Source organism: Phalacrocorax carbo, chromosome 7, assembly GCF_963921805.1.
Source record: "Phalacrocorax carbo chromosome 7, bPhaCar2.1, whole genome shotgun sequence".
NCBI classification, from domain to species: domain Eukaryota; kingdom Metazoa; phylum Chordata; class Aves; order Suliformes; family Phalacrocoracidae; genus Phalacrocorax; species Phalacrocorax carbo.
This window is the reverse complement of record NC_087519.1, coordinates 22,418,506-22,442,533: the sequence shown is the minus strand read 5'-3', so window position 1 is coordinate 22,442,533 and position 24,028 is coordinate 22,418,506. Positions and strand designations below refer to the sequence as shown.

Below are 24,028 nucleotides of genomic sequence, written 5' to 3'. Positions count from 1 at the left end.
AACTGGATTAGAGTGGAGTCTATAAAAGCCAGGCTGGCGGGCAGAGAGTGGGGCGTACAGAGCTGGGCGCGGGAAATGAGTGGCAGGGAAATCGCATTACTGCTGCCAGCAGCGTCTGGCAGGGGGTCTGGCAGGGGGTGCTGGAGGTGCCTTATCCAGCAGGCACCAAAGCCAGGGGCAGCACCAGGTGGCAAAGTGGCTTTTAGCATCCATTTGCACCTGCAGTACCTGAATACCCACCTCCTCCCCGCCCAGGGAAGGGGAGGGATGGGCTGAGCCGGGCACAGACCTACTATTTCCACCAACACAGGCTTCAGTGCAAAGGACTGCTGCCGCCTTCTCCTCTTCCACCTTGCCTTGTTGGTCCAGCGCTGGTTCCCCAGGGATCCCCTTTCTGCCTACAGCTCCCCTTGCACCTTGCAAAGATGAGCTAAGTGTGGCCAACCCACAGCTCTTTCCTATCGCGCCAGTCCTGGTGGCATACTGGGGATGTGGATGGTGGGACAGAGGACTTGCAGCAGGGGCATCTCAGTCTGGGTGCCCCCTCCTTGCCTCTATCATGGCATCCATCCAACCTACAGACCATTGCCTCTCCCTCCCCAGAGACCGGCAACATTCCTGACTCTGTCAGGCAGCAGTGCCCTCCCCAGCCTGGATCCCACTGCCACCAGCACAATCAAGAGGCATGAAGAGCTGTGGGCAGCCCCCGTGCACCCATTCAATTGCCAGGTAAGAACCCATGAGAGCAGCCAGAGATACCCTGCCCACTGCATTGCCTCATAACGGTGAAAAATTGGCATAAATCCCAAATTTTAATCTCTCTTCCAATGTATGCGTTGCTGGGAGCAGTGGGTTTTATCCATAGCCTGGTTTTTCCAATCATTTATTGTGTTGCACCCATGGAGGAGCCTTTCCATCAGTGCCCGCACCCCTGGTCCACAGCTGTTTCAGGGTGGCACAGGGGCTGGAGGGGGGACAGCATCTCATCACCTTGCTGGGGGCAGCTCTCACTAGAGCAGTCTGGATGCACTTGCTCAGTCCCAAATCCATTTAGCAAATTCCTTCCTGTTACTGCTACATTATGCTGGAGACCCCAGGCACCTCCAGCTCATACCTTTCAGCTCCAGGAAAAAAAAAGGGAGCTGCTCTCCTCCTCTAGCCCTTTGTATTGATAAATGGAGCCCTTGGATGAATTCAACCCAGCCCTCATGGTTGTAATACCTTCCTGTGCTTTAAGCCATCTGGCCTTAAAAATAACAGGTCATTAAACCTCAATTCTGCTTATTAAATAGCTGTGAGGGAGGAGGTGGAGGGGCCCTGTGCTGCCCAAACGCCCAGCTTTTTCCCCACCAGCAACCACCCAAACCCCACCTTCAACCCAATCCCTCTCCCTGTAATTCAGCCCGCAAAGCAGGAAGAAAATTAGCAATAAAACAACCAACTATAAAAATACAGAAAAGCTATTTTTTTTCCTCCCGCTGTTTTAATTCCTCCAATCCACTGAGCTTTATTGCCTCCTTTTCTATGGCGGCGGCAGCTGCTTTATGCCCAGTCTAATAGAAACCTGTAATGGAGTGTGCAGAGGCGGGTATCATGGCACAGCGTAAATGCAGTGAGGATGCAAGGTCCCAAATTGATGGACCAAACTGCCCTGCGGCTCCAGAGAAGCCCCAACACCTTTCAGACCTGCACAGGATCCAGCCCTGGCATCACTGTATGGTCCATGCAATGAGTTTTCACCCCCAGCTTTGCCGTTTGCTTGAACCAATGCCCCAAGCAGCCTCAAATCCAGCTCTCTGTATCCTCACAAGAGCATCCCTGTGTCAATAAAGCTCACTTTATCAGGGTGGGAAGTGGTTTCAAGGATGCTTCCAGCGGGACAATGGGAGCTGGGGAAGACAGAAAGGGTTTGCACAAGCCCTGGGCACACCCTGCCCTGCCCTTTTACTGGGTAAAAATGCTAGAAAGCATTGCTGGTACAATTATTTTTTTACCCCCAACCTTTGACAGCGTTTTCTTTCTTTTTTGCTTTTTTCTTCCCCCTAAAGCACGAATTATTTTCACTCGGCTTGCATTGCAATGCAGGGAGATTTACTCGGAAAGCCCTGGAAAGCCCATCTCCTGACAGCCCCAGGAATCAGGGCTGACACCCTACTAATGGAGCGTGTGTGCAGGAGGGAGCTGGGACGTGACAGCCCCCCTGGCAGTGGGGTCTGGAGGGGAGCACTTGGCTGATCACAGCCCTGTCACTTCTTCCTTCTCCTCTCCGGCTGATCAAACCCTGATCCCCATCCCTACTCTGTGGCTTTTGAGGTCCTGCTCCGGATCTGCTTGTTAATGCCTTCATTAAAAAGTGGCAGGGAGAGGAAAACAAAGTGATGAGGAATATCACCAGAGATGGGGTAACCCTTCCCTGCCCTGGTCCCACAGAGGCAGAAAAGCCTCCATGCAGTTTGTGCTGGGACATTAACACACACACACACACACACACACACACACACACACACACACACACACACACACACACACAGACACACACACAGACACACACACACACAGACACACACACAGACACACACACACACAGACACACACACACACACACACACACACACACACACCCCCACACACACCCACACACACCCCCACACACCCACACACCCACCCCACCCACCCACCCACCCCCCGCCTTGGGCTTACCAAGGTTTGAGGCTGATTTCTGAGGGAGGAGATATCTGACCTTAGGCTGAGGTTTACGCTGGGCTCAGCTTAACTGTGTTTTTCTACCCTTCTGCCCTCTCACTGAATAGATTTGCGCCTCTCTTACCAGTCGATGAATAATTTACAAGCAGCATTTAACGATTAGGGGGGAGTTTTCTACAGCCTCTTCGAACATTTGCTGCTTTTTCAAACCTTTCTTTCCCTACTCCCATCACTCATATTTCCCTGACCTGGGCCAAAGGGCCTCTTTTGGGGCTGGGAGAAGTAAATGTAATTTGACTTAATCGTGCATCCCAGCCTGATAAAAATCCAGCACCGCACCAGCCCTGTGTACCCCGCAAGGGGTGAAGATGCTGCAGGGGCCGAGGGTGCTGCAAGGGAGCAGGCGGGCGCAAGGGCCGGGGACGATGCGGCCCCGCTCCCCCTCCCCCCGGGCTGCCGGCTGGCCCCGTACGCGGCTGCAGCCCCATCTAGCGTCAGCCCCGCTGCCCTGCCCAGCCCCCGCCAGGAGCCCCCTGCCCCTCAGGCCGGGGCTCCCCAGAAAAGGGGTTCTCTCACCCGCCCAGGGTAGCTGCTCCCTCTTCCCGGGGCTGAGAGAGCCCGGGATGCAGGCAGGAGCGGTTACAAGGTTGGGATGAGGATGCTCCGCTCTGCCCTGGCCCCCGGCGAGGCTCAGTCAGGTTTGCCAGACAGCTGGATACCCCTGTCACACGGGGGGACACTGGGGGACCCACCCTCACCATGACATCTTCGTACACTGGCCTTATTATCACCAGGGCAAAAAGCTAATTAAATAAAAGGGGAAGCAAATTGCGGAATCCTTAATCTCCTTCAGAAGTAAGATGGGCATAAATATCATCTGGGGCCAAATTAGCTGATTTATGGGTTTCTTTTATTAATTAGCTTAATCCTGTGTAATGGGCATGATGGGGAAACCCACCCAGCCCGACACGCGCTGATCTCGTGCCTGCGGGAGGGGACCCCCAGCATGGTACGGCACTGCTGAGCCCAGCACCTCCTCGGGGCTGGTGCCTGCAAAGGTGGCCCGCTGGCAAGCTGCCCAGCCCCACATCGCCACCTCCTGCCCCCACCACCAGCCCCTTTCCCCAGCTCGGCCCCGCCCGCTTAACCCCGGCCGTTCCCGGCGCGGCCCCGGCTCCCCCCGGGTCTGTGGGTGGGCGGGTGGGTGGGTGGGTGGAGGGTGACAGCAGGGTTACGGGTGGTGGGGGCAAGGCCGTGGGACCCTCACTGGAGGTGAGGTAAGTTGGGGCAAGGTGAGATGGCAAGGAGGAGGACAGAGGGACGTGGCTTTTGCAGGGCAGTGGAGGGTCTCGGGGAGCGCATCCCTTTAACCCCTCCATGTGTTGTGCCCTTTACTCCCCAGCATCCAGGAGTACAGGGCAACATGAGAAAGCCAACGGCTTTCCCTTAGGTCACCTCTCAGGAGAGATCCCCGTCCCATTTGTGAAGGGTGCTGGAGGGGCAGGGACCCAACAGTGGAGGGTGGGGGAAGCTGGGAGTGCTGCAGTTATATTGCATGAGGGTTTTTTGGTGATTCAGGCTCTGGACAGGGGTGGAAAATGGGTTAGGCTTGGTGGGGTTTGCATGTGCTTCTCCTGCTTGGGTCTGGGTCTGGGTATGGCTGCAGCGGGTATGGACCAGGGACCCCAGCAGTGAGCCAGAACAAGGGAAAAAGAAAACTAGCTCCAAAATACCATTTTTTGTGTGTTCGGGGGTGTGTGCATTGGCAGGGGGGAGATGCTTAGGGTGGTGGGTGCTCAGGGCAGCGGGTGCTGCATGGTGCTGTGTGCTTTTGGCGCGGTGGCTTGGGGTGTTAATGGATTTATGCTCGCTGCTGGAATGCAAGGGGTGTTTTATCAGCAAATGGACTCAATACATAAGCAAACATGAAAATGGATGGCCACAGCGCTGGCAACAAGCCGCCTGCCAGGCCAAGGGCAAGTCACGGCAGCCCCTGTCACCAGGGGTGATGGGGATGCTTGCTGTTTATCCCTCTGCAGCCACTTATTTTTATAAGCCCAGGGGATACAAATGCTTTGAGGGCACTTTAAAAGTGTGGGGCCAGGGGAAGGTATTTAACTCAGGTCCCATGCACAGACTTTTCAGGGAGCTGTCAAGTGCTGCCAAGTCTTCCCCTGGTACTGGGGGGTTTTGTGATATTTCTCCACTTCTTCACATCCCCAGTTGCTGGAGATGTGTTTGTCTTAAGAACAGATGAGGATGTTTTCCTAGGAGGAAAAAACCCTGCAGAGAACCAGCAGGAATCTAGGGTAACAGTCGTACCCTGTTTCTCTCATTTTTTTGATCTCAGAAGGGGGCTTTTTTAGGCCTGGCCCCAGTTGGTGGTCATGGGTGAGCAGCAACAATGGGGGATGCTCTGACCCATGCTGGGTGCCCCATCCTGAGAGGCTCTGCCGACCTACCCTTCCTCCCTTTACCCTGGTCACCATAAGCAGCAGGACATCACCTGGGGACAGCACCGGCTGTCCCCTTCCCTCCCAAAAGCAGCTCCATGCAGCAGGATGGGGGAAAAATTGTTTATCAGGAGCCAGGAGCTGGCTCAGCCAAGTCCACTCTCAAAAGTCATCCCACCTCTTCCTAGCTGCCGATTTTTTTCTTTTTTTTTTTTTCATTCCTTTTTCCTTGAGCAAAATAAACCAGCAGCGACTCGCAGAGGAATGACAGTCCCTGCTGGTGGCATGGCTGCTTTTTGAGCCTTATCTTGAAAGAGCAGGCAGGCAGGTGGGATCCTGAGGAGCAGTCATCTCTACACCAAGCATCTTGCTTCCTCAAGTTACCCAGTGTAATCCAGAGGCTTTTATTTCCTTGTACAACACGATATCAGCAGCCGGCAGCTGGGCCCGGAGCCGGATAGTGATGGTAATCACCCGCCCTAAAATCATCGTCCTGGCTGGGAAGGGAGCAGGAGATGTGGTGTCTCTATTAAATTGAACTCGTCTCAGATTAAGCACTTTTCAATGCAATCCAATTAACTCTTAAATTGAATTGTAATGCTTTGGCTAATATACCACCACCCCAGCACAGCTCCCCCCCCTTGTCGTGATGCCTGGGAAGGGAGTTCAGCCTTGGTTTAATCAGATAAAACCCCGCTTATTTGCTGGCTTTCAGCGGCTGGTGCATCTTGCCAAGGTGTGCTTGAAGTGGCTGGGCTAAAAATCTCTGTATTTCCCCTGGGGGACCTGCAAATCCCCCATTTTCCCTAGGGTTGGGGTTCCCCAGGGAAATGCTTTGATTTTGGAACTAGAGGGGGAAAAAACCCAGTTGCCCCACTGACACATCTGGCCAGATGTCCTGAGGATGGGTTCGGGTAGCAGTGAGTCCCTGGGGAGGGGCGTCTGGAACCTGCCATCCCCACCAGTACCCATGTCCCAAGGGAATGGGTAAGTTTGACGGGGACATTGGGCAAAGCAAATGAAGGCATCATTATCTCCTGAGAGTTTTGTGAGCTTTTGTACAGAAAAAAGGGAAAAATGGGATTCTTTTCCCTCTGATCTTCCTAAGCTGCTGCAGCAATTTTTTCTCAGATATATAAATCTGAGCTTATCCCATCTTCATAAAAATTAAGGAATTGGGCTTAATACTCATCCAGGGATGTTTTAGTTGTTGGGCTGGAGGGAGATTGTGTTGCAGAAGAGGCTGGTGCACTGCCAGGTACTCAAATGCCTCTGTGCTCACAAGTGAAATGAGTTGGCCTGTCCTCAGCCTTTCTTCAGGGTGCATTGCTGTCCCCTCCCCAGCCAGGGATGGGGTCAGGCCATGCCATGCAGATGCAGAATCCTCTGGCACACCCTATTTTCAGCCACTTTTGGACCTTCATACCTCCCTTGGAGTTGTATTGCTAGCCCCACATACACACACACACTTTGCTCCATGGTGCTCCATCTGGAGATGAATTGATTCCAGCGGCTGAAGCTAATCGGATACATCAAAGCGTCTTGGAGCAATTTGTTAAGTAAATAAAAAAAAAAAAAAAACTTGCTTAAGCAAATATGGGAAGGAGGGGGGGTGGCTCATCAGGGTGGATGAAAGGCTCTAAAGGCAGGGGAAGCTTCAGAGGCTTGGAAATGATTGGGGGGGGGGGGGGGAGGAATTTAAAAATAAATAATGAATGCCAGGAGTTTCAAAGCTTCCATCATTTCAGACGTAGATTCCCAGCCTTTCATCCCGGACCCCTGCGGGAAGGAGAGATGCAGCTATCTCTGGGTGGATTTGAGATAGGAAGTGTAGGGGAAAATATGTTCAAATACCCTTAACTCTGCCCCCATCCCAGAGGCAGTGCTGGGGAGATGCTGGGACAAGCATGGGTCTGACTGGGTGTCTGAGCAGTGTTAGGCTGGGAGTAAAGGCTGGGCATGGTTTTCCGGCCTCTGCAGGTGTTGTCTGAGCCTAGAAAAGCTGTGGTTCAAGCCAGGACCTTCTAGCACAGGCAGGGAAAGCAGCTGCCCAGCCCCAGCAAGCCAAGTGCAGTCCTGTGCATTATTAATGGAGCAGATAATTGCACACTTCCCATCGGCTCTTTGATGAAAAATTGATGGCACGGGACAAGGTGGTGAAGGGCTCCATCAACTTACACCGGCCTCTTTGTTTCTTAACAAACACCAAAGGAGAGGTGGATGCAGGATGCCGCAGTGGGTGGGGAGGCACAAGAGCCTTTGTGGGTACCCTGAAAGGGGGATAGGACTGGGGGGCCAGTTGGGGCAGAGCATTCCTTCCCTTACAATGCTATAAATTCAATCTCGGGATGAACATGGCGTTTGACTGGCAAATTATTCAGTGAATTATTTTCTGCTTGGGATCAGCCAAATCCCAAGGCAGAGCTGAAGCCTGATGCCGCCCAGCGTCTCCAAGATGTGGGTCTTCAGAAGTTAATTGAGCGTTTGAAACATCAGAGGAGCGTGCTGGGAGGGGAGAGCATTTCCATGCCAGCATCCAAGGCATAGAAATGAGATGCTGTCACCACCAGAGCCACGTGGCTGGGACCTGACAGTGGCTGCCACCAAGTCACCCTCTTGGGTCTGTGCTGCTGAGAGCAGGAGATAAGGAAACGGCAGCCGAAAACAGGCTGGGGATGTGGAGGGAGGGCTGGGGACTGCGAGGGGCTGGTGTCTCAAAGGGAGTGCTTGCAGGCAGGCAGCACTGCGGGCAGGTGCTGCCAGCTGCCCCCAATGGCTTTGGAAACAGCCGTAGGATGTCGATGGGGCATGTGATGGCACCTGGAATAGACCCATCAGGGTCCAGCCTGGTGATTTTAGGCACTGGGCTGCTGCAGGGAGTAGTTGCTAAGAGGAAGCTGGTGTTGTAGCAACAGCTGCAGGCTCAGCAGGCTGCAGGGAGCCCCCACACCACCAGCAGAAAGGGCCTGGGAAAACCAGCTTTTCTTCATGTTTCACCATGCTGGCATTGCTGTAAGTCCACCATCCAGCAACTCGGTTGGCGGCATGGGGACGGGATGTTTGCCCAGGGCTGGCTGAGCCTCTGAGGAGTTTGTTTGGGGCAGGCAGAGCCTGGCAACCCACCGGCTGGCAGGGCTGGCTGCTGGGAACAGTGTTCTGGGGTGCTGGGACACCCCAGGAGCAAGGATGATGCTGTACTACAGACCCTTCTCCTCCACTGTGAGTACCAGGGGGGTGGTGAGTGGGGATGGTGACATCACCCTGTTGTTGGGGACACCAATGGGAGCTGAGGACCCAGAGGTCCCTGTTAGAGGGATAGCACCCAGTTGGGGTTGCTTTCAGTCATATCCAAATTTCCTCCCAGGGATGCATGGCTCAATGGGCCAGCCATTGGATGATGCTCAAAGTCAGGCATTTTTAAGTGTCCCCATCCTCAGGAGAAGGTCTTCCAGCCCTGTGGCCACACCATGTTGCATCCAAGCCCCAAAGCGGGATGCTTGAAGCCAGAGATGCCAGAGGTTTTTGGGGCAGGGCTGGATCCTGACCCCAGAGCAATGATGGCAAAGGTGTTTTTCTCCAGGTGAAAGCCAGGAGAGATGCTCCTGCCTGTGGGAAAGGTGCTGAAGGAGCTTGCTGTTCCTCTTGGAGGCTTTTCCCCAGCCTGCTCCTCATCCTCACCCTCTGCTCTGATGTCTCCTGCCAGCTCCACAGGGACAATGTGTCCCTCCCAGCAGCTGACGCTGTGGCCAGAAAGCAGCCGTTCCCATGTGGGCTGGGAGCACTGTCAGAGAAGTGGAGGTACAGGGGCCAAGCCAGTTTTGCTGTCCCCTCTTGGTTCCTTCTTTTCATCATCCTTGGGGTGGTTTCCTCCTTCCTCCATTTACCCCTTGTTTTCCCCAGCAGCTTCTCCTCCTGCCCTATCACTGTCAATCTTGCTCTTCATCTCCTACAGGCTCCCACCCTCCCTGCAGCCCCCATCCTCACCAGCACTCGCCTTGCCCCCTGGCACCCCGAATATGCTCCTGGCTCCCACAGAGGGTTCCCCAGCCAAGGCTTTGCTGGTATTTCACTCTGATGGGAGCATCTGGCCAAGAGTGTGTTCCCCCTCCTTTGCTCCACAGGCCCCCTGAGATCATTGGGGACCACAAGGAGCTGGTGAGTGCCAAGGAGACAGGAGGAGCAGGGGACAGTGGGGGCCCTGGGGGAGACAGCAGTGTCCCCGAGGTGGGTCCTGGCTCCCATGGGGACCGAAGCCAGGCTGCTGTCAGCTCTACACTGCCGGTGAGTGAAGGTTTTGGAGGGGAGCAGCCCTTGCATTTATCTCAGGCAAGAACTGAGTCCTGGATGAAACAGCTCTTGGGCATATGGGGAGGAAAGAGCTGAGCCACTCTCAGCACCTGCTCCTCCCTCCCCCCACTTCCCCAAGGCTGCATGATGATGCTGCACCCCCTCCCCGTGCCCTGCGCCCCCCCCATCCAAGGCTGTTCCCAAGGCTGGGAGCAGGGGATGGGGGGAGCTAGAGGCACATGGCTCCCCACGCCAAGGTACGCTGTCAGGATCCTTCCCACAGCCCAGCGTGGCAGAGAGGGATTCAGGAGGGTCAGCCTGAGAAGATGCAAACCCTTGGGGAGTTATTTCCCCCCAGCATCACTTGGTGAGGAGTTCCCCAGCTGCACCGGTGATAAAAGACCACCAGGTTCATCTGTATAAAACATTCATCCTTCCATTATTCTTCACCACCTCCCTTCTTCTAAAGATCTGCAAAGCCCCATAAGGCTCAGACCTTGAGGGTGATACCCCAGCTCTGACACTGCTCCACACCACATCCTTGGGAGAGTTGTTTTTCCACCAAGGGGTGGTAAAAAGAGATGGGGATGGATGGCGGGAGGGGCTCTGCTGGGTGGAGGGAGGAGTGTGCAGGTGGAGAGAAGGTTTGGAGGGACAGGAGAGATGGATGGATGGATGGATGGATGGATGGATGGATGGATGGATGGATGGATGGATGGATGGAGAATAGAAGAATGGATGGCTAGAGAATGATAGATGGCTGGGGAAGGATGGTTGAAGGATGCATGAGGAATAGAAGGATGGATAGGGAAGAGGAGAATGGGTGGTTGCAAAAGGAGGGAAAAGTCCAGATGTTTCTTATCTCCTCCTTGGTGGGTCTAACCCTCAAGACAAATATCCTCAGCTGAGCTCTTGGTGCCTGGCAAAGCCTAGGCCGGCAGTGGGGTGCCAGCAGCTCTGCTCTGGGCTGGCAGGAGGTTAGGAGCTACTGCTTGGCACTGAAGCGGATGGCAGGGGATCTCCTGTCCCTGCGCCAGCATGTTGCCAGCCTGGAGGTGGAGAACAGGCACCTGCGGCGCCGCCTGGCCTCACAGGAGGAGTTGGGCCATGCTCTGCTCACTGATGTGGACCTGGACGTCATGACCCAGGAGGAACTGCTGGATAGGCTTGGTGTGTGATGGGGAAGATGAGGAGGGGGGTGGAATTTAGGGGACCCCTCTCCCTGGCACAAGAGAGGGGACCACACCATGCCCTGACCAGGTGCCAAGGACATGCCATGTGTTCTTGCAGCCACCCTCAAGCACAAGCTGGCGGCCAGCACAGCGGAGTTGAGGAGGCTGAAGGACCGTGTCCAGCAGTTGCAGAATGAGCTGATCCGGGTACAGATGCCAGCAGGAGTGGGCAGAGGCTGCCCAAGTGACAGGGTGGGGGCAGAGGAGCAGTGGGGCAGCAGGGAGAGCATCATGGCACCCCCACAGCCAAGCAAGTGCCTGAGAGCCCCAGGGACATGCCCATGAGGCTCTCCCAGCCCTGCAGGTGATGCTCCAAGGCTTGAGGCTTGGCACAGAGGTCCCTGGGGGCTTTTCTCCCTCCTCCCCACCCAGAAAAATGACCGGGAGAAGGACCTGGTGCTGCTCCAGCAAGCCCACCAGCAGCAGCAAGCCACACTGAGGAGGTGCCAGGAGAAGGTGGTCAAGACAAAGGTCTTGGAGGAGATTGTGCGGCAGCAGGAGAAAGTAAGTTGGGGGGCACGAGGTTGGGGTTAGAAGGACAGGTTGGGGGGTACGAGGCTCTGAGGATGAGATAGGACCCTCTGGCCCATCCCACCCCTCCATAAGTGCTACCTGTTCCCAGAACCATGGTAGCTGAGGATACATGATGGTCACCACAGCCTTGCATTGAACTGGTGACACGGGGACAGCTCTGCTCTCTCCCACAGGTGATCAAGGTGATGGAGTGGATGCTGCAAGAGAAGCTCACCAGGGTGGGAAGGAGCTCTGAGAAGCCAGTGGGTGGGTGCAAGTGGGAATGGGGACCCCTTGGTGGGGACCCATATACAGCTGCCAGGCACTGCTGGTGGACATCCCCTTCTGATAGTTTGCACCATAGGATGGTTTGTGGTGAGGGATCAGAGTTGGTCCTGAGCCCTCTGGCACCCATCCCTGGGTGTGGGGGAGGCGAGGGCTTGGTCCTAGCCCCCATCTCTGCAGGAGGCAGGGGGAGGGTTGTAGGACATGTCCCAGTGGCATCCACCCCATCCCACAGGTGAAGTCCTCTCCAGGGAGGTGTACACCATGCTGCTGGCTGAGAACCACAGGCTGCAGGAGGAGTTGGAGGGGCATCCCTACCCCTTGCCCCCCATTACCCCACAGCCCCCAGCCTTGCTGGTGAGACTGAGGAGGGGGGCACAGGGCTGGGATGGGGGGCAGAGCTGTGGCACACCAGAAAGCAAGGATAGGGTGTGACCAGGCACGATGGGGGTGTCACCCAGGTGGCCTCTCTGGCTCCACGGGGCGATAGCCACCCCTGTGGCTTGCTCCCCCCATGAGCAGGGCATGGGAAGTGGGAAGTGGGGGTAATCCAGAATTGCCCTTCCCCACTCCTGCTTGTCTCGTGGCCCACAGGGTGGTTCTGGGGGCACAGAGAAGCTGTGTCTGCTGGCCAGGCTGGAAGAGGCACAAGTCCGTGGGCGGGTGCTGGAGAGGCAGGTGGGCATCACCCTCCCACACCCTTCTTGATGGTGGGGAGCTTGGGGTCTCGGGCCAGGGTGGGCAGCATCTCTGCCCTCCCACTTTGGAGACAGACAGTCTGGTTTGGGTCTGTCCCAGCTGGAGGAGGTGGCGAGGAGGTGGGGACGGGAGAAGCAGGAGCTCGGCACTCGTCTGCTGGAGGAGGAGCATGGCTTCCCCCATGCCCCCACCTCGGTGAGCACCCTGGGGGGGACCAGGGACACCCTGCATGGGGTCTGACAGCTTGTGCTTGCTGCCAGGGGGATGGAGGCAGGGGTCAGAGCCACCCCTCTGCACTCAGGCAGCTGAGGAGGGGGAATAGCAGGGAGTCTCCATGCGCACCCCCACTTTAGGGACAATTTGCCTTAGTTTCCCTGCAGAACCCTGGGCAGGAGGGAGGTGGGAGGGTGGTTCCTAGGGCTGCAGAACACACACACACACCCACACACCCAGACACACACACACACCCCCCCACACACACACACCCCCCCACACACACCCCCCCCACCCCCACCCCCACCCCCCCCCCACACCCCCCCCCAGCATCCCAGGATACCCCTCCCACCAATCACAGACTCTCTTACCACAGCCCTCTTATCTACAGCCAATGTCCCACAGCTGGAGGGGCGGAGTGGGGGGATGGGGTGTGAGTGGATTTACAGCTCCCTGAAACCTTTTCCCATTCCCCACCAGAACCTGCCAGTGATCCCCACGGCCCCCCTGAGAAGATCCCAGCCCATGGCCCTCCTGCCTTAGCCCATGCCCAGCAAGAGAAATGGAGAAACTTAATGCTGGCAAAAAGCAGACAGTGCTTTTTCATATGATGAAATTACAGAGCAAATTTAAGGCAAAGCAAAGTATTAGAGTGTTGGGGGAGCATGGCCACAGTCCCTGGTGTGGTCTCTGGGGACCCCCGAGCAGCTGGAGGGGTGCAGCAGCACCCACCCACCCTGTAATCCCTTGGAGGTTACAGGGGCGACAGCAGGGCTGGGATTGCTCTGGTTTATCTCCCCCATGGCGTAAGCACAGCCTTGAGCAGGCTGGAGCAAAGGCAGGGATGCACCAAGCCAAGGCTGTGGCCGTGAAAGCGTCCCAGCCGTCCCCCAAATCACACCCCCGTGCTGGAGTCTGGCTGTAAGAAGCTGATAGCGCCTGCCGGGCTGATGAGGATGTCCTCCAAACCGGGACAGGCTGCATGTCACCCAGGACTGGGCTCCTCATGCCTGGAATTCAAGTGGCCGTAAGGTCAGGTAGATGGGTTTGTCCGGGATCAGGATGAGATCGAATTTGGTCCCAACTTCCACCGCTCTCATAGTTTCAATCTTGAAGTTCTCCAGGATCTGGGATGGAGGAGAAAAGAGCAGGTGGAAAACACTGGAGGTACCAACACCCATGTGCCACCTCCCCGGTCCCTTCCAGTGCCAAGTCCCCACTGTCCCCAGCAGGATGATGCTCACGTGCATGAGGAAGAGCTGCATCTCCAGCTCGGCGATCCGGCGACCTAGGCACTGGCGGGGTCCGAAACCAAAACCCAACCCCTTGAAGTGCTTGGGGCCAGCTGCCAGCCAGCGGTGGGGGCTGAACTGCTCCGGCTTGGGGAAGACCTCAGCATCCCGGCCCATGGCATAGAGACCAACCTGCACCAGCGTCTGTGGGGAAGGATCAGCCCCATGGGTCTGGGCTCCCCACAGGGGCTTCACCGACAGTTGGGGTGCAGGAAGGAGGTGCAGGGCTGGGATCCAGCCCCAGATGAGCCTGATGTTGCTTGCCCCATATCACCCACCTGTGCTCCATGTCCCAGCTCCACCCAGAGCCCCAGGCAAAGGGGGTCAGGGTGAGAAGGGCCCTGGTGGCCATGCTCACCTTGGGAGGGATGCGGTAGTCCTGGAGGATGACCTCTTGCATGGTGTACCTCTGCAGGGTCACCGCCACAGGATGCAGCCTGCAGGGACAGGTCCCACGCATCTGATTTTGGGGACAGCCTGGTCCACCCACATCCCACCTCAAGTGCATGATGCCCCGGCAGTGCCAAAGATTTGGGGAGGGAAGGGACTGGGGGTGTTTTTCAGAAGGGGCTCCTCCTCACCTGAGCGTCTCCTTGATGGCGGCTTTGAGCAACCGGATTGTTTTCAGCATCTTCACCCTGTCCCCCGCTGCCTCCCGTTTGGCAGCCAGGACCTCTGCCCGCAGCTGCTCCTGGACCCCTGGGGACCGTGCCAGCTCAAACATGGCCCACTGCAGTGTCATGGAGGTCTGGAGCGGGACAGGAGAGCAAGGCTCAACACCAGCCAGGACCTTCTCCCTGCCCAACAACCCTGCCTGCTCCTTACCGTGTCCACCCCACCCGCCATCATCTCAGTGACGCTGGCCTTGATGTCATCCAAGGGCAGCTTGTCCTGCATGATGAGGCTGCACAGGATGCCCATGTACTCCTTGGTGCTCCTGCGTTGCAGCCGCAGGTCCCGGTAGACATTTTGTATGCATTTGTCCGCTAAGGAGACACAGAGACATGGCATGGCCTTCCTCACCCAGGGCCATGGTGGAGGAAGAATGCACCAGATGTGTCACCTTAGGACATCACTGCTTCATGCTGGTGGCTTTTCCATCACAGTTGTTGCTGCAGCAGCCTGGGACTGAGGTCCCTGCTGTGGGACCTAGCAGTGGCTGGGTGGGCACAGAGGGTGGGGGGGGTGAGGATGCCCAAGGGGGGTTGTCCCAGTGCCAAAAGCTCTCTGAGGCCACAAGGCCCTCTGGGAGAGCTGCTCCCCTAAACATGATGCCCATCATTTGCCCTTCATCGCTCCTGGATGGTTCCCCACTGCTCCATCCCACAAGCTCCAGATGTGGAAAGCCTTCCTGACCTTGGTGGCCCTGTGCTGGGTAGTTGGACCCAGGAGAAGGTTGCCACGCTGATGACACTGCACTATGAAGGCAAGTCCTCAAAGGGGCCTTGGGTGACACAGTGAGGTGCAGGCAGGAGGAGCACTCACCCTGGGTGAAGATGGCATCCCAGGCCCAGACATGGTCCCGCCACGTTTTTGCATTGAGGTGGCGGAGGAGGGCAGGTGGCACGTAGAGCATGGGTGAGGTGGTGTGAAACATCAGGGACACGGCATCGATGAAGCGCTGTGCCTCGGGGTCCACGAAATCCTGCAGCAGCCCCAGCCGCTCCCCGTACAGCACATGGCACACAGCTGTGAGAACAGCACCAATGAGAGGACCTGGCCAGAGAAGACCCAGTCCCCTCCACCCTCCCATAGCCAACTCCAGCCTTTCCATGACTGTGGGGACCCGGCTTGGCCTCCTCCTCGCTCCAAGAATCATGGGGCCATGGAGGCATCCCGTGTTGGGTAGGGTTATCTACCAGGTGATGAGTGGTAGATAATAAACCAGTGTTTTATCAACAGCGTTGAGCTGTTCTCTACTTGTCTGGAGAGAGGCCATGCCTCTAGACCATATGGCTTTGGGGGAGAAGCTTGTTTGCCCACCTCTGAGGATGAAGCTGGGGGAAATACAGCATGTTGCCCATCTTGGGCAGCCTGCAAAGGGGTGTTTCAGCGGGGGGGCATGTCATGCAAAGACTCATGCCCCTGACACTCACACTCCAGAGCGAAGCGGAAGAGCTCGTGGGTGAAGTCAGCCGTCCAGCAGTCCTGGCCGCTATTCCTCACCTGGGCTTGTGCCCGCTGGACAAAGTCCTCGCCCACCTTGCTCAGCAGAGGCACAAAACCCTCCACCACCTGCGGCGACAGCACTTCCTTGTTCAGCATCAGGCGGTCAGAGCGCCAGGCCTCCCCTGTCCTGGGGGACACCAAAATGGGGGAGGGTGAGACACATCCTGCCACCCGTCCTCCCCCGGAGGATGCCACCCCCAAAACACAGGGCCAGCCAACATCCCCATCACCCTCCTGATGCTCCAGCTTCTCACCACCCTGTGTGCTGGGGCTATTGCGATACAACGTGGGAGCCCCATATTGACGGGAACACCCTAGTCCCCCAACTCACTTGAGGAGCACACCATACGGCTTGTTGCGGTAGTCACGGTAAGCCACCCAGGGGGGCACGCTGAAGCGCTCCGGCAGCGTCCCCTCCACCTGGAAGAGGGTGGCAGCATCCTGGGGGCTGATGATGTTCACGCTGTCATAGATACCCAGCTTCTCTCTGCCAATGTATGGAGGGGGGTCAGCCACACACCCTGCCCCCCACCTGCATCCCTCAGCAGCCACACATCTTCCCAGATTAACCACCTTCTCTCAGCACCCCAAATCAACCACCCTCCCCCTCACGCCCCCCAAAATCCTGCCTGCAGGTCCCATCCCAGGGGATGCAGCAGCTCAGCACCAGGCTCAGGCCCCCAGGGCTCAGGCAGTCACAGTGGAGTGTGCTGGACCTGGACCACCCCCATCCCCCACCCATCCCCCCCTGCCTGGTGATGTCAGCTTTGGACCTTGGGACATCACGGTGGGCAAAGTCCCTCTCCAGCCCTGCTGCCCCCTCCTCCCAACGTTCAACATCTGCAAGGTACAAGTGAGTCTCCCCTCTCGCCCCTCCCCATGGCATTGAGCCTGGCTGGCACATGGCAAGTGGGGCTGCTCCAGCAGTTCAGCCACCTATTTACCCCCCTCTCACCCAGAGCGGGATGGGAATAGCAGCAGCATCCAGGACTGGAAAGGCTGCTGGAGCCAGGCAGCTGAGGGGGGATGCTGGGGCCAGATGCTGCCTCACCTGTAAATGGGCCCAAACTGCTGGAACTTGCGAGCCATGATGTGATGGACGTTGTGCACACCACCCTCCTGCCAGAAGCGGTAAAGGTTGAGCCAGCCGGTTCGCCAGTCACCGGGCAGCTGGTTAAAGGGTCGAGGAGTTGGTGGGCTGGGGGGAGCATGCAACGTGGTGGCAGCCTCCTGAGTCCGGTGGCATCCCCTGGCATGGGCAGGGGGACATCCCCGCAAGGCGCCTGGCTTGGGTACAGCCCGGGCGAGCATGGGAGCAGGCGGTGGAAGAGGGAGGCGAGGGTGGCCTAGCTCTTATCCTCCCTCGGCCGTCACTCAAGACAAGATGCTCCCACCCACCTCCAGATGAGTCAGGGACGGGACAGATGAAGGGCGTTTCGCCCCAGCACCAAGGCAAACTGACATTGCGGACAGCAAGCGGGTTTGGCAAGCATCGTCCTCTCCCAGCCTTGCTGTAGGGGGCTTTGCCACGTGATGCACCGATCTCAAGTGGTGTGGGGTGACGAAGGGCAACGCTGCCAGGTGGCATGTGCCACCCCAATAAAAAGAAGTGCTGTTGCAAGTACTGAAAACGAAAACCCAGCTGCCAAGGGGAGAACTGTTTTGTCTGCAGAATAAATGACAAAAATTATCTAGGGGACAAAATAGCACGGGTTAGGCTTAATAAAGCTCAGGCTTGATGGGTCACCGCAGAAGGGGACAGACATGGGAACATCTTGGCCACCATCAGGGGTGACTCACGTCCACCTGCTCCAGGGCAGGGGAGGCAGGGCCCCCGCTTCCCGGGCTCTCCTATCCCAGAGCATCGACTGCCATTTAGTGCAGGAACCCCAAACATCCCCCCTCCCTGGAGGGAGAGGCATTTTGGGGTGTCATGGCCCCCACAGAGCTGAGGACAAAGGCCCCCTCCCCTGAGCATAGTGCAGACACCCTGTCTTGTCCCCAGGCCCAGTAATACCCACTTGTGACCAGTTAGCAATGGGGTGTGGGAGAGAGTAGTAGGGAGGTGGGTCACTGGGGGCAGGTCTCTGGCCTTTTCTAGAGCATCCCTTTCGGGTGTCCCTGGAGTTGGCTTTGAGGATCCCTGGGGTGTCCCTAGAGGTGGGGTGCAGGATTTCAGACAGGTCTCTGGGGGTCCCAACGATTTTCTTGGGGTGCCCTGGGTGTCCCCGGGGGACAACATCCCACGGCCTTGAAGGCCTGGAGGAGGAGGAGCTCAAGGAGGGATCTGCTGGGCTTATTCTGGTTTTAAACCTTTTTTAGGTTTTCATTTTCCCTGGGAACTGGGAGAAGCAAGGAGGCAGCGGGGGATGCTTGCGGCCGAGGATGCTGAGCCGGGCTCCGCGGCGGCTGCCAGAACGGCGGCGGACACCGGGGGGCGCGCCTGCCCCGTCTGCTGCCGCCGGCAGCGGGGCCCGCCACCGCCTGTCCCCTCCCTCCCCGGCTCGTACAGCCTGCCCCCTGCCAAGGCACGGCTCTGTCCCCTCCTGCCCCATGCGCCCTGTCCCCTCCCAAGGCACCAGGTCTGTCCCTGCCTGTCCCAGCCACCCATCGCTTGTCCCAGCTGCCACCATCTGCATGAAGATGCCCACCCAGGGTGAGCATCTGCCAGCTCAGTGTGTGCCCTGGAGCATCTCCACACTCCAGGGACATGGTGGCACACTGTCACCCCATTGTCCTTCACCCCTTCACTGTCACTGCCCTGGGTGGAACCTGCTGCCTCCCCTCGGGCCGTAGGAATGGGGTCAGTCCAGAGCAGTCTGGTCACTTTGGTGCTTGTGAAAACACAGTCATGGGCCCAAGGGACACAGAAGGGCACACGGCCACGTGGCTGAGCTCTGCCCTCATGCGGGGCTGGGTGGCACCTTTGGCCCCCAGATCCACCCCCAGGAAGGGACAGCCACCCATCGCACTCATCACCACTGCACCCCCTCTTTCTACCATCTCCCCAGAGTGTGGGGAGCCAGCTCATGGGCACCGCCACCCTGTGCCTGCCCCCAGACCACCAAGGGGTCCCATGCACATCTCCCATGGGGGCCTTCCCCTCCTCCCTCCATGCCCCCCCACCCTGGGAGGGCTCCAAATTTTTGGGGCACCTCCCCAGTGGAGGTGCCACCCCTGCAGCATGAAGGAAACATGACACATTTTCCCCTCTCTGACAGCCCCCGAGCATGCCACTTGCAGAGGAAGCAGATGGCTGCTGCGGTGGCTGCAGGAACCTGCGTGGCTGGGGGGCTCTGACGGAAAGCAGGGGGTGGCAGGAAACAGGTCAAAGAGGTGCTCAGAACCCCACAGCGTCACTCCTTCCCCAACCCGTAGAAAACTCAGCAGGGATGGGGCTCTGACCATTTTTGCTGATGGCCTCTTCCGCAGTGAGCAAAGCAAGCAGCACATGAATGGGAGGAAGCGTTTCTCCCCCACTCCTGCAGGCAGCACCTTGCCCACAAAACTCAGATGACTCAGACATATGACCTACTATTTTCGGATGAGCCAAAACAGAGAGTCTCTCCCACTTTCTGTGGCCTTCTCGCCATGCAATCCACGCTGGGGCAAGGAGTGTCCCTCTAGCGGGGTTTCCACCTCGTAGTGGAACCCATGGGGGTCACGCTCTCGCTTTCCACCCGTGGGGCTTTCCAGTTGTGTATCACCTCCCCAGAGAGCAGGGCGACTAACTGCCCATCCCCTTCACACCTTTGCACTGCTAAATCACACCTCTGAGAGGCTTCTGAGAAATCCCCCAGCTTTCTGCTCCGCGGCAAGAAACCTCGATGAGTCAGTGCTGCAGCCGCAGCCCCAGTGAGACCCCAACCTGCCTGGAAAATCCCTCTCCTTGACCTCATGCCTCAGGCACCTGGGGCCGGCAATGCCAAGACTGCAGTGATTTAGCAGAGGGAAGGTGTTTTGGCAGAGTGGCTCATCCTTTCTACACTGCTGCAGACACCTCTACCCACCCCGAGCCGAGGGGAACTGGCCGGGATGGGGCTGGCTTCAGCCAGGGTGATGCTGGCAGCTGTTCTGTTTTGGTGGGGAGAATAAAGTGACTGCATCACATCACTGGGATGGAGAGAGGAGCAGAGCAGGTGTGAAATCAGTGGCTGGGAAACGGGCATAGAGCTAACTGCATTGCTTTCTTACCTTAAAAATACAGCCCTCATCCATATGTGGACTGGCGCTGCTCTGCTTCCCATTGATTGCACATGTTGCTTGGGAAGGATGGTGTTTTTCATGTATTTTCCAGCAAGTGTTTTTCTTTTCTGCAGTGATTTCAGCCTGGGGTCTTCCCCACTCTCTGCATGAGCAAATCCATTCATTGCAAGCTTTCAGCTCCTGCCTACAAGAAGGCAGTTGGGAAAATTTCAGTAGTAAAACTCTTGCCCAGAAACCCCCTGTGATTCAGTTTGGGGCTGGAGGGGAGGACGAAAACTCATTTTCATAATATTATGTTGAAAAAGAGAAAACTTTCAGCTGCAAACAGACTGTAGCCAGGACCAAGCAGTTCTTGCTGGAGGATTTCCCCTGGGAGCAGAGAGAAGGGGATGACCTGGCACATGTCTGGCAGCATCCCTGAGGCACTTGGGGCTGAGTGTATCATGCTTAAGGAGCTGCTGGGGGCACCCAGAGCATCTCATCAGGAGGACGGACCCAGCCAGGACAAACTTTAATCTGAAACTGGGGCAATTCTAGCTTGGTTTTATTGTCCTGCCCCATTAAACTGAATCTCCTTTTACTAATTTATTGCATGCAGTCCCAGACCTAAACATCGCCAGGCTGATGTGTGGCTTTTGGGGTCTCCATTGAGCTGGGGTGGGGTATCTCACCCTGATGGGATGTGTACTTTGGCTGCAATCAACACTCAGGGATCTCTGGCTAGAAATTCATGGCTGGAAGGGAAAAGCTGTTGCATGTGTAGCTGCGGGGAGGAAGAGCGTGGTCCCGTGGTAGGAAGGCATGCTGGTTTATTCCAAGTTTAACTTCCTCCAGCATCTCCTAGGTCATGTCATTTCTAGTAAGCGCCTGGATTTCCCACTCACATTGCTTGCCACAGCTGGCCCTGACCTGCCTTGGTGGAGTAATATCACTCACGCCACATCGTCCATGCACCAGTGTGGACCACGGGCAAAAGGAGGCCAGAGCCATGCACAGACAGACAGACACCTGCCCAAGGCTGGTTAAATCCCAAGAACCTCAGTGAAAAGGGAAATGGCTGCAGGGCAGCAAACACCCCCTGCAAACAGAGCTGCCACTTCACTGATAAGAAAAATAGGTCGGATAAAGAGGAGTGAGGGGTGAAGGCAGCTGGGAGCAAGCCGGGTGGGCAGCATGGTTTTGGGCACCCGATCCAGACGCTCTGTTTATGTCTCCCCTTTGCCAGCTAGTCCCAGAGGAAGCAGGTGGTGGCACCAGCTGCATCAGGCAGGATGTGCAGGATGGGTAGGACACCCGTGGGACAGCTGGCCCCGGGGGTGACGCATGTGGGAGTGCTGCTGGGCCAGCTCCAGCTCTAACCACAGCTCAGACGTGGCCAGGAAGGACAGTGTGTGCTGGACAGGCTGAGCCTAAGATAAGATGCAAGATAAGAACGCCAGGAGGGTGCTCAGGCTGGTCGATGGGGAGGATGGAAGATGTTGCCCTGGTGTGGCGGCACCTTTCCCCTCTCCATCCCTGGGATCTCAGCTTTCATGAAACCAGGTGTGGTCGTCAGGGTGTCCTAATCCCAGGCTCCAGCTGGCTCCTTCTGGGGTTGCTCTGTACCCCATCTCACCACGAAAGGCTTCCCAGGGGGATACTATGGCTGGAGACAGCATCTTGGATGAGCCTACGGTCAGTACAAACCCCAGGTGCTTGCATGGAGGAGATACTGTGGGATTTCTCACTAGCTGCTGATTCAGGCAGATACAGGATTTCCTGGGTCTATTGTCCTGCCCAGAAAACCCTCCTCCCAGAATAGCCTCCAAGCCCTCCAGCGAGGCTGGAGGAAGAAATAGCCCCCCAAAACAGCCCTGGGAAAAAACAAATGCTCTTGAGGCTTTTGTTTCAGATTGCGGCCATCCACCCCGTCCGCCTGGGCCAGAGGAAGCCCAGAGAAGCTGCTGCACTACCTGACCTTCCTGTGTATGCCTGCTCCCATTGAAACAAGGCTCTCAAAATAACTTGTTCAAACAATGTGGCCACAGTCAGGGTGAGGGCAGTGAGGCCTCGGCTTTCTCCTCCCCACGCAGTTTTTCCCTCCAGTGGCCCCAAAGGCTGTGATAAATCCTGCTGCATGTGTTTGCCCACAACTTTCAGCTCATTGTATTTATGAGCTGAAAAGGGGAAATGTGGCCTAGAATAAAACACAGCCTGAAATGTTTGGTCCTTGCAGCTTTATTCAGGTAATTTAGCAAAAGGTTCCATCTTTTGTCCTGGCTGTCCCTAGGGAGCGGGGATGGGGACCCACTTGCAAAGGCTGGCAAGGGGATGCTGTTGCAGCCCGTGCGTGGGTCTGTGGGGTCTCTGTGTCACCCAGGGACCCAGGGCTGTCCCTGTGGTGCTCAGTCCTGGGCTCTCACCCGCTTCTTGGGCAAGAAAATGGAGGCAGGGGAGCCAAAATGGTGTTATCACAGCCATGGACCCCGCACAGCCCCAGCCTATCGCTTTCAACCCGCTCCCAGGGGGTTTCAGCATCGCTGTAGTGCGCGGCTCCCAGCCCTCCCACTCGTCTCTTCCCAGGGCACCATGAAACGCTTCAGTGCTCAGGGGTTTTAGAGCTTTGGTAATCCAGTGCTTGGCAGCAATAGAGCTGGAAATTCAAACGTCTCAGTATCCGCGTACAGCACCTTAGTGGTAATGCCTGGGCACCGGGTTTCTCTCCCTTCCCGTCCTGGGCGAGTTCCCCACCTCCTCCCACTGCAGGGGGGTGGGGGCTGCCAGAAATCACACTTCTTGTTTTAGCTCCCCTGAAACCCGCCTCCATTTCAGGCTTGTTTCTCCTTTTTTACGTCAAGATGCTGCTACCACATATGTTGCCAGTGCCAGTGGGGAGTTTTCTGCCAAACCCAGTGCTAAGAAAGAAATAAGGCAGGGGAGGCTTTCACTTTCAGCTGTGTAACCCTGCCTTGCAGGTCAGAGATCTGCAAAACCCTCCTGCAAATCCTGGGTCGGGACATCTAGCATAGGTCCCAGGGGACAGAGCTGCCCATCACTGCTGTCCCTCTGTCCCCAGCTGGTTCCCCATCACCTCCGATGCTTTGCAAAAGAAGCTTGCCAGTGCATTGCTGCAAAGTGGGGCTGGAGCTCAAGCAGGTTCCGACCCAACTACCAGTGCCTAAATATTTTCTGACGCTACCTGCAGGAACAGGGCCAGCAGCAAGCGCTAAGAATAGCGAACAGAAAGGCAGCTAGGCACGGGTTCAGATGAAGCCGCAAACCTTTGAAAGCCCTGCAAAAGAGACTGAGCGCTACAACCAGTCTGCTGGGCTCTGCAACTGGTTCTGCCTTTGTGCTGAGGTGCTTTGATGAGGGTTTGAAAAAGGGGGAGTTTATTGTTCCCTCCTGCTTTTGCTGGCATGTTTTTAAAGCTTGAATTCTTGTTCCCTTCTTCCCTCCATTCCAAGCCTGGCCTTCCCCTCCCCCACAAGCTATCATCCATCAGCTCATTTTTCCCCAAAACCAGCATAAAGAGAGCTGTGAGTTCAGCACCGCTCCCTTTCATGGGCTGTCAGCCAGGCAGCCCATGCGTGCCCCCCTAAAAGCCATTCCCAACATCAAAGCCAAGGGTGCAGAGGACCATCGTGATGCCTGCCCCAGCTCCTGGCGAGTAGCAGAGCAGCAGGCAGAATGTGCCATGATGGCTCCATGCCCACAAGGACCCACCACCGCTATTTATATCCCTCACTTTCTGTAGGCAGCGGGTGGTGATGAGCAGGGTGCTGCTAACACACTCCTTGGGATTCTCCAGTGGGAATTTGCCCAGCTTCCCACTCCCGATGGTGCCAGCCTGAAGTGGGAGCAGCAAGGCCACAGGACAAGGGGTGGCCTGGCATCAGGCTAGGGCTGCTACTGGAGAGAAGAGGCAGGTAAAACATGGAAGTGGGTGAGGGGACCCTTTAATCATGGGTGAAGCAGGAAAGGGGAGGCCCCAGCC

The 24,028-nt window shown here is 56.8% G+C and overlaps 2 protein-coding genes across 2 annotated transcripts in view; one reads left to right on the top strand and one right to left on the bottom strand.

The window, feature by feature from the left end:
- Nucleotides 1-12,987, top strand: part of CCDC33 (coiled-coil domain containing 33) — a 30,136-nt gene extending 17,149 nt beyond the window's left edge. Inside the window, 11 exon segments of the mRNA XM_064455826.1 lie at nucleotides 599-729; nucleotides 8,860-8,954; nucleotides 9,278-9,437; nucleotides 10,418-10,613; nucleotides 10,734-10,822; nucleotides 11,048-11,179; nucleotides 11,383-11,455; nucleotides 11,709-11,830; nucleotides 12,068-12,151; nucleotides 12,272-12,367; nucleotides 12,866-12,987. Of these exon segments, the coding sequence (XP_064311896.1) occupies nucleotides 599-729; nucleotides 8,860-8,954; nucleotides 9,278-9,437; nucleotides 10,418-10,613; nucleotides 10,734-10,822; nucleotides 11,048-11,179; nucleotides 11,383-11,455; nucleotides 11,709-11,830; nucleotides 12,068-12,151; nucleotides 12,272-12,367; nucleotides 12,866-12,928 (1,241 nt within the window). The 3' untranslated portion in view covers nucleotides 12,929-12,987.
- A 36-nt stretch (nucleotides 12,988-13,023) lies between these two features.
- LOC104053002 (cholesterol side-chain cleavage enzyme, mitochondrial) lies at nucleotides 13,024-17,157 on the bottom strand. Its single transcript, XM_064455843.1, has 9 exons — nucleotides 16,898-17,157; nucleotides 16,178-16,333; nucleotides 15,774-15,973; nucleotides 15,163-15,366; nucleotides 14,503-14,663; nucleotides 14,259-14,425; nucleotides 14,036-14,114; nucleotides 13,630-13,821; nucleotides 13,024-13,512 (listed from the first exon to the last, which is right to left on the bottom strand). The coding sequence occupies exons 1-9, from the start codon at nucleotides 17,155-17,157 to the stop codon at nucleotides 13,390-13,392; spliced, it is 1,542 nt and encodes a 513-aa protein (XP_064311913.1). The 3' UTR covers nucleotides 13,024-13,389.
- Nucleotides 17,158-24,028: the final 6,871 nt, after the last annotated feature.

Coding starts and splice junctions, on each gene's coding strand:
- LOC104053002 (XM_064455843.1), bottom strand. CDS start 17,157: ATGCTCGCCCGGGCTGTACCCAAGCCAGGCGCCTTGCGGGGATGTCCC. Junction 14,115..14,258: donor GCCATCAAGGAGACGCTCAG/GTGAGGAGGAGC, acceptor CTGTCCCTGCAG/GCTGCATCCTGTGGCGGTGA. Junction 13,822..14,035: donor ACTACCGCATCCCTCCCAAG/GTGAGCATGGCC, acceptor CCTTCCCCACAG/ACGCTGGTGCAGGTTGGTCT.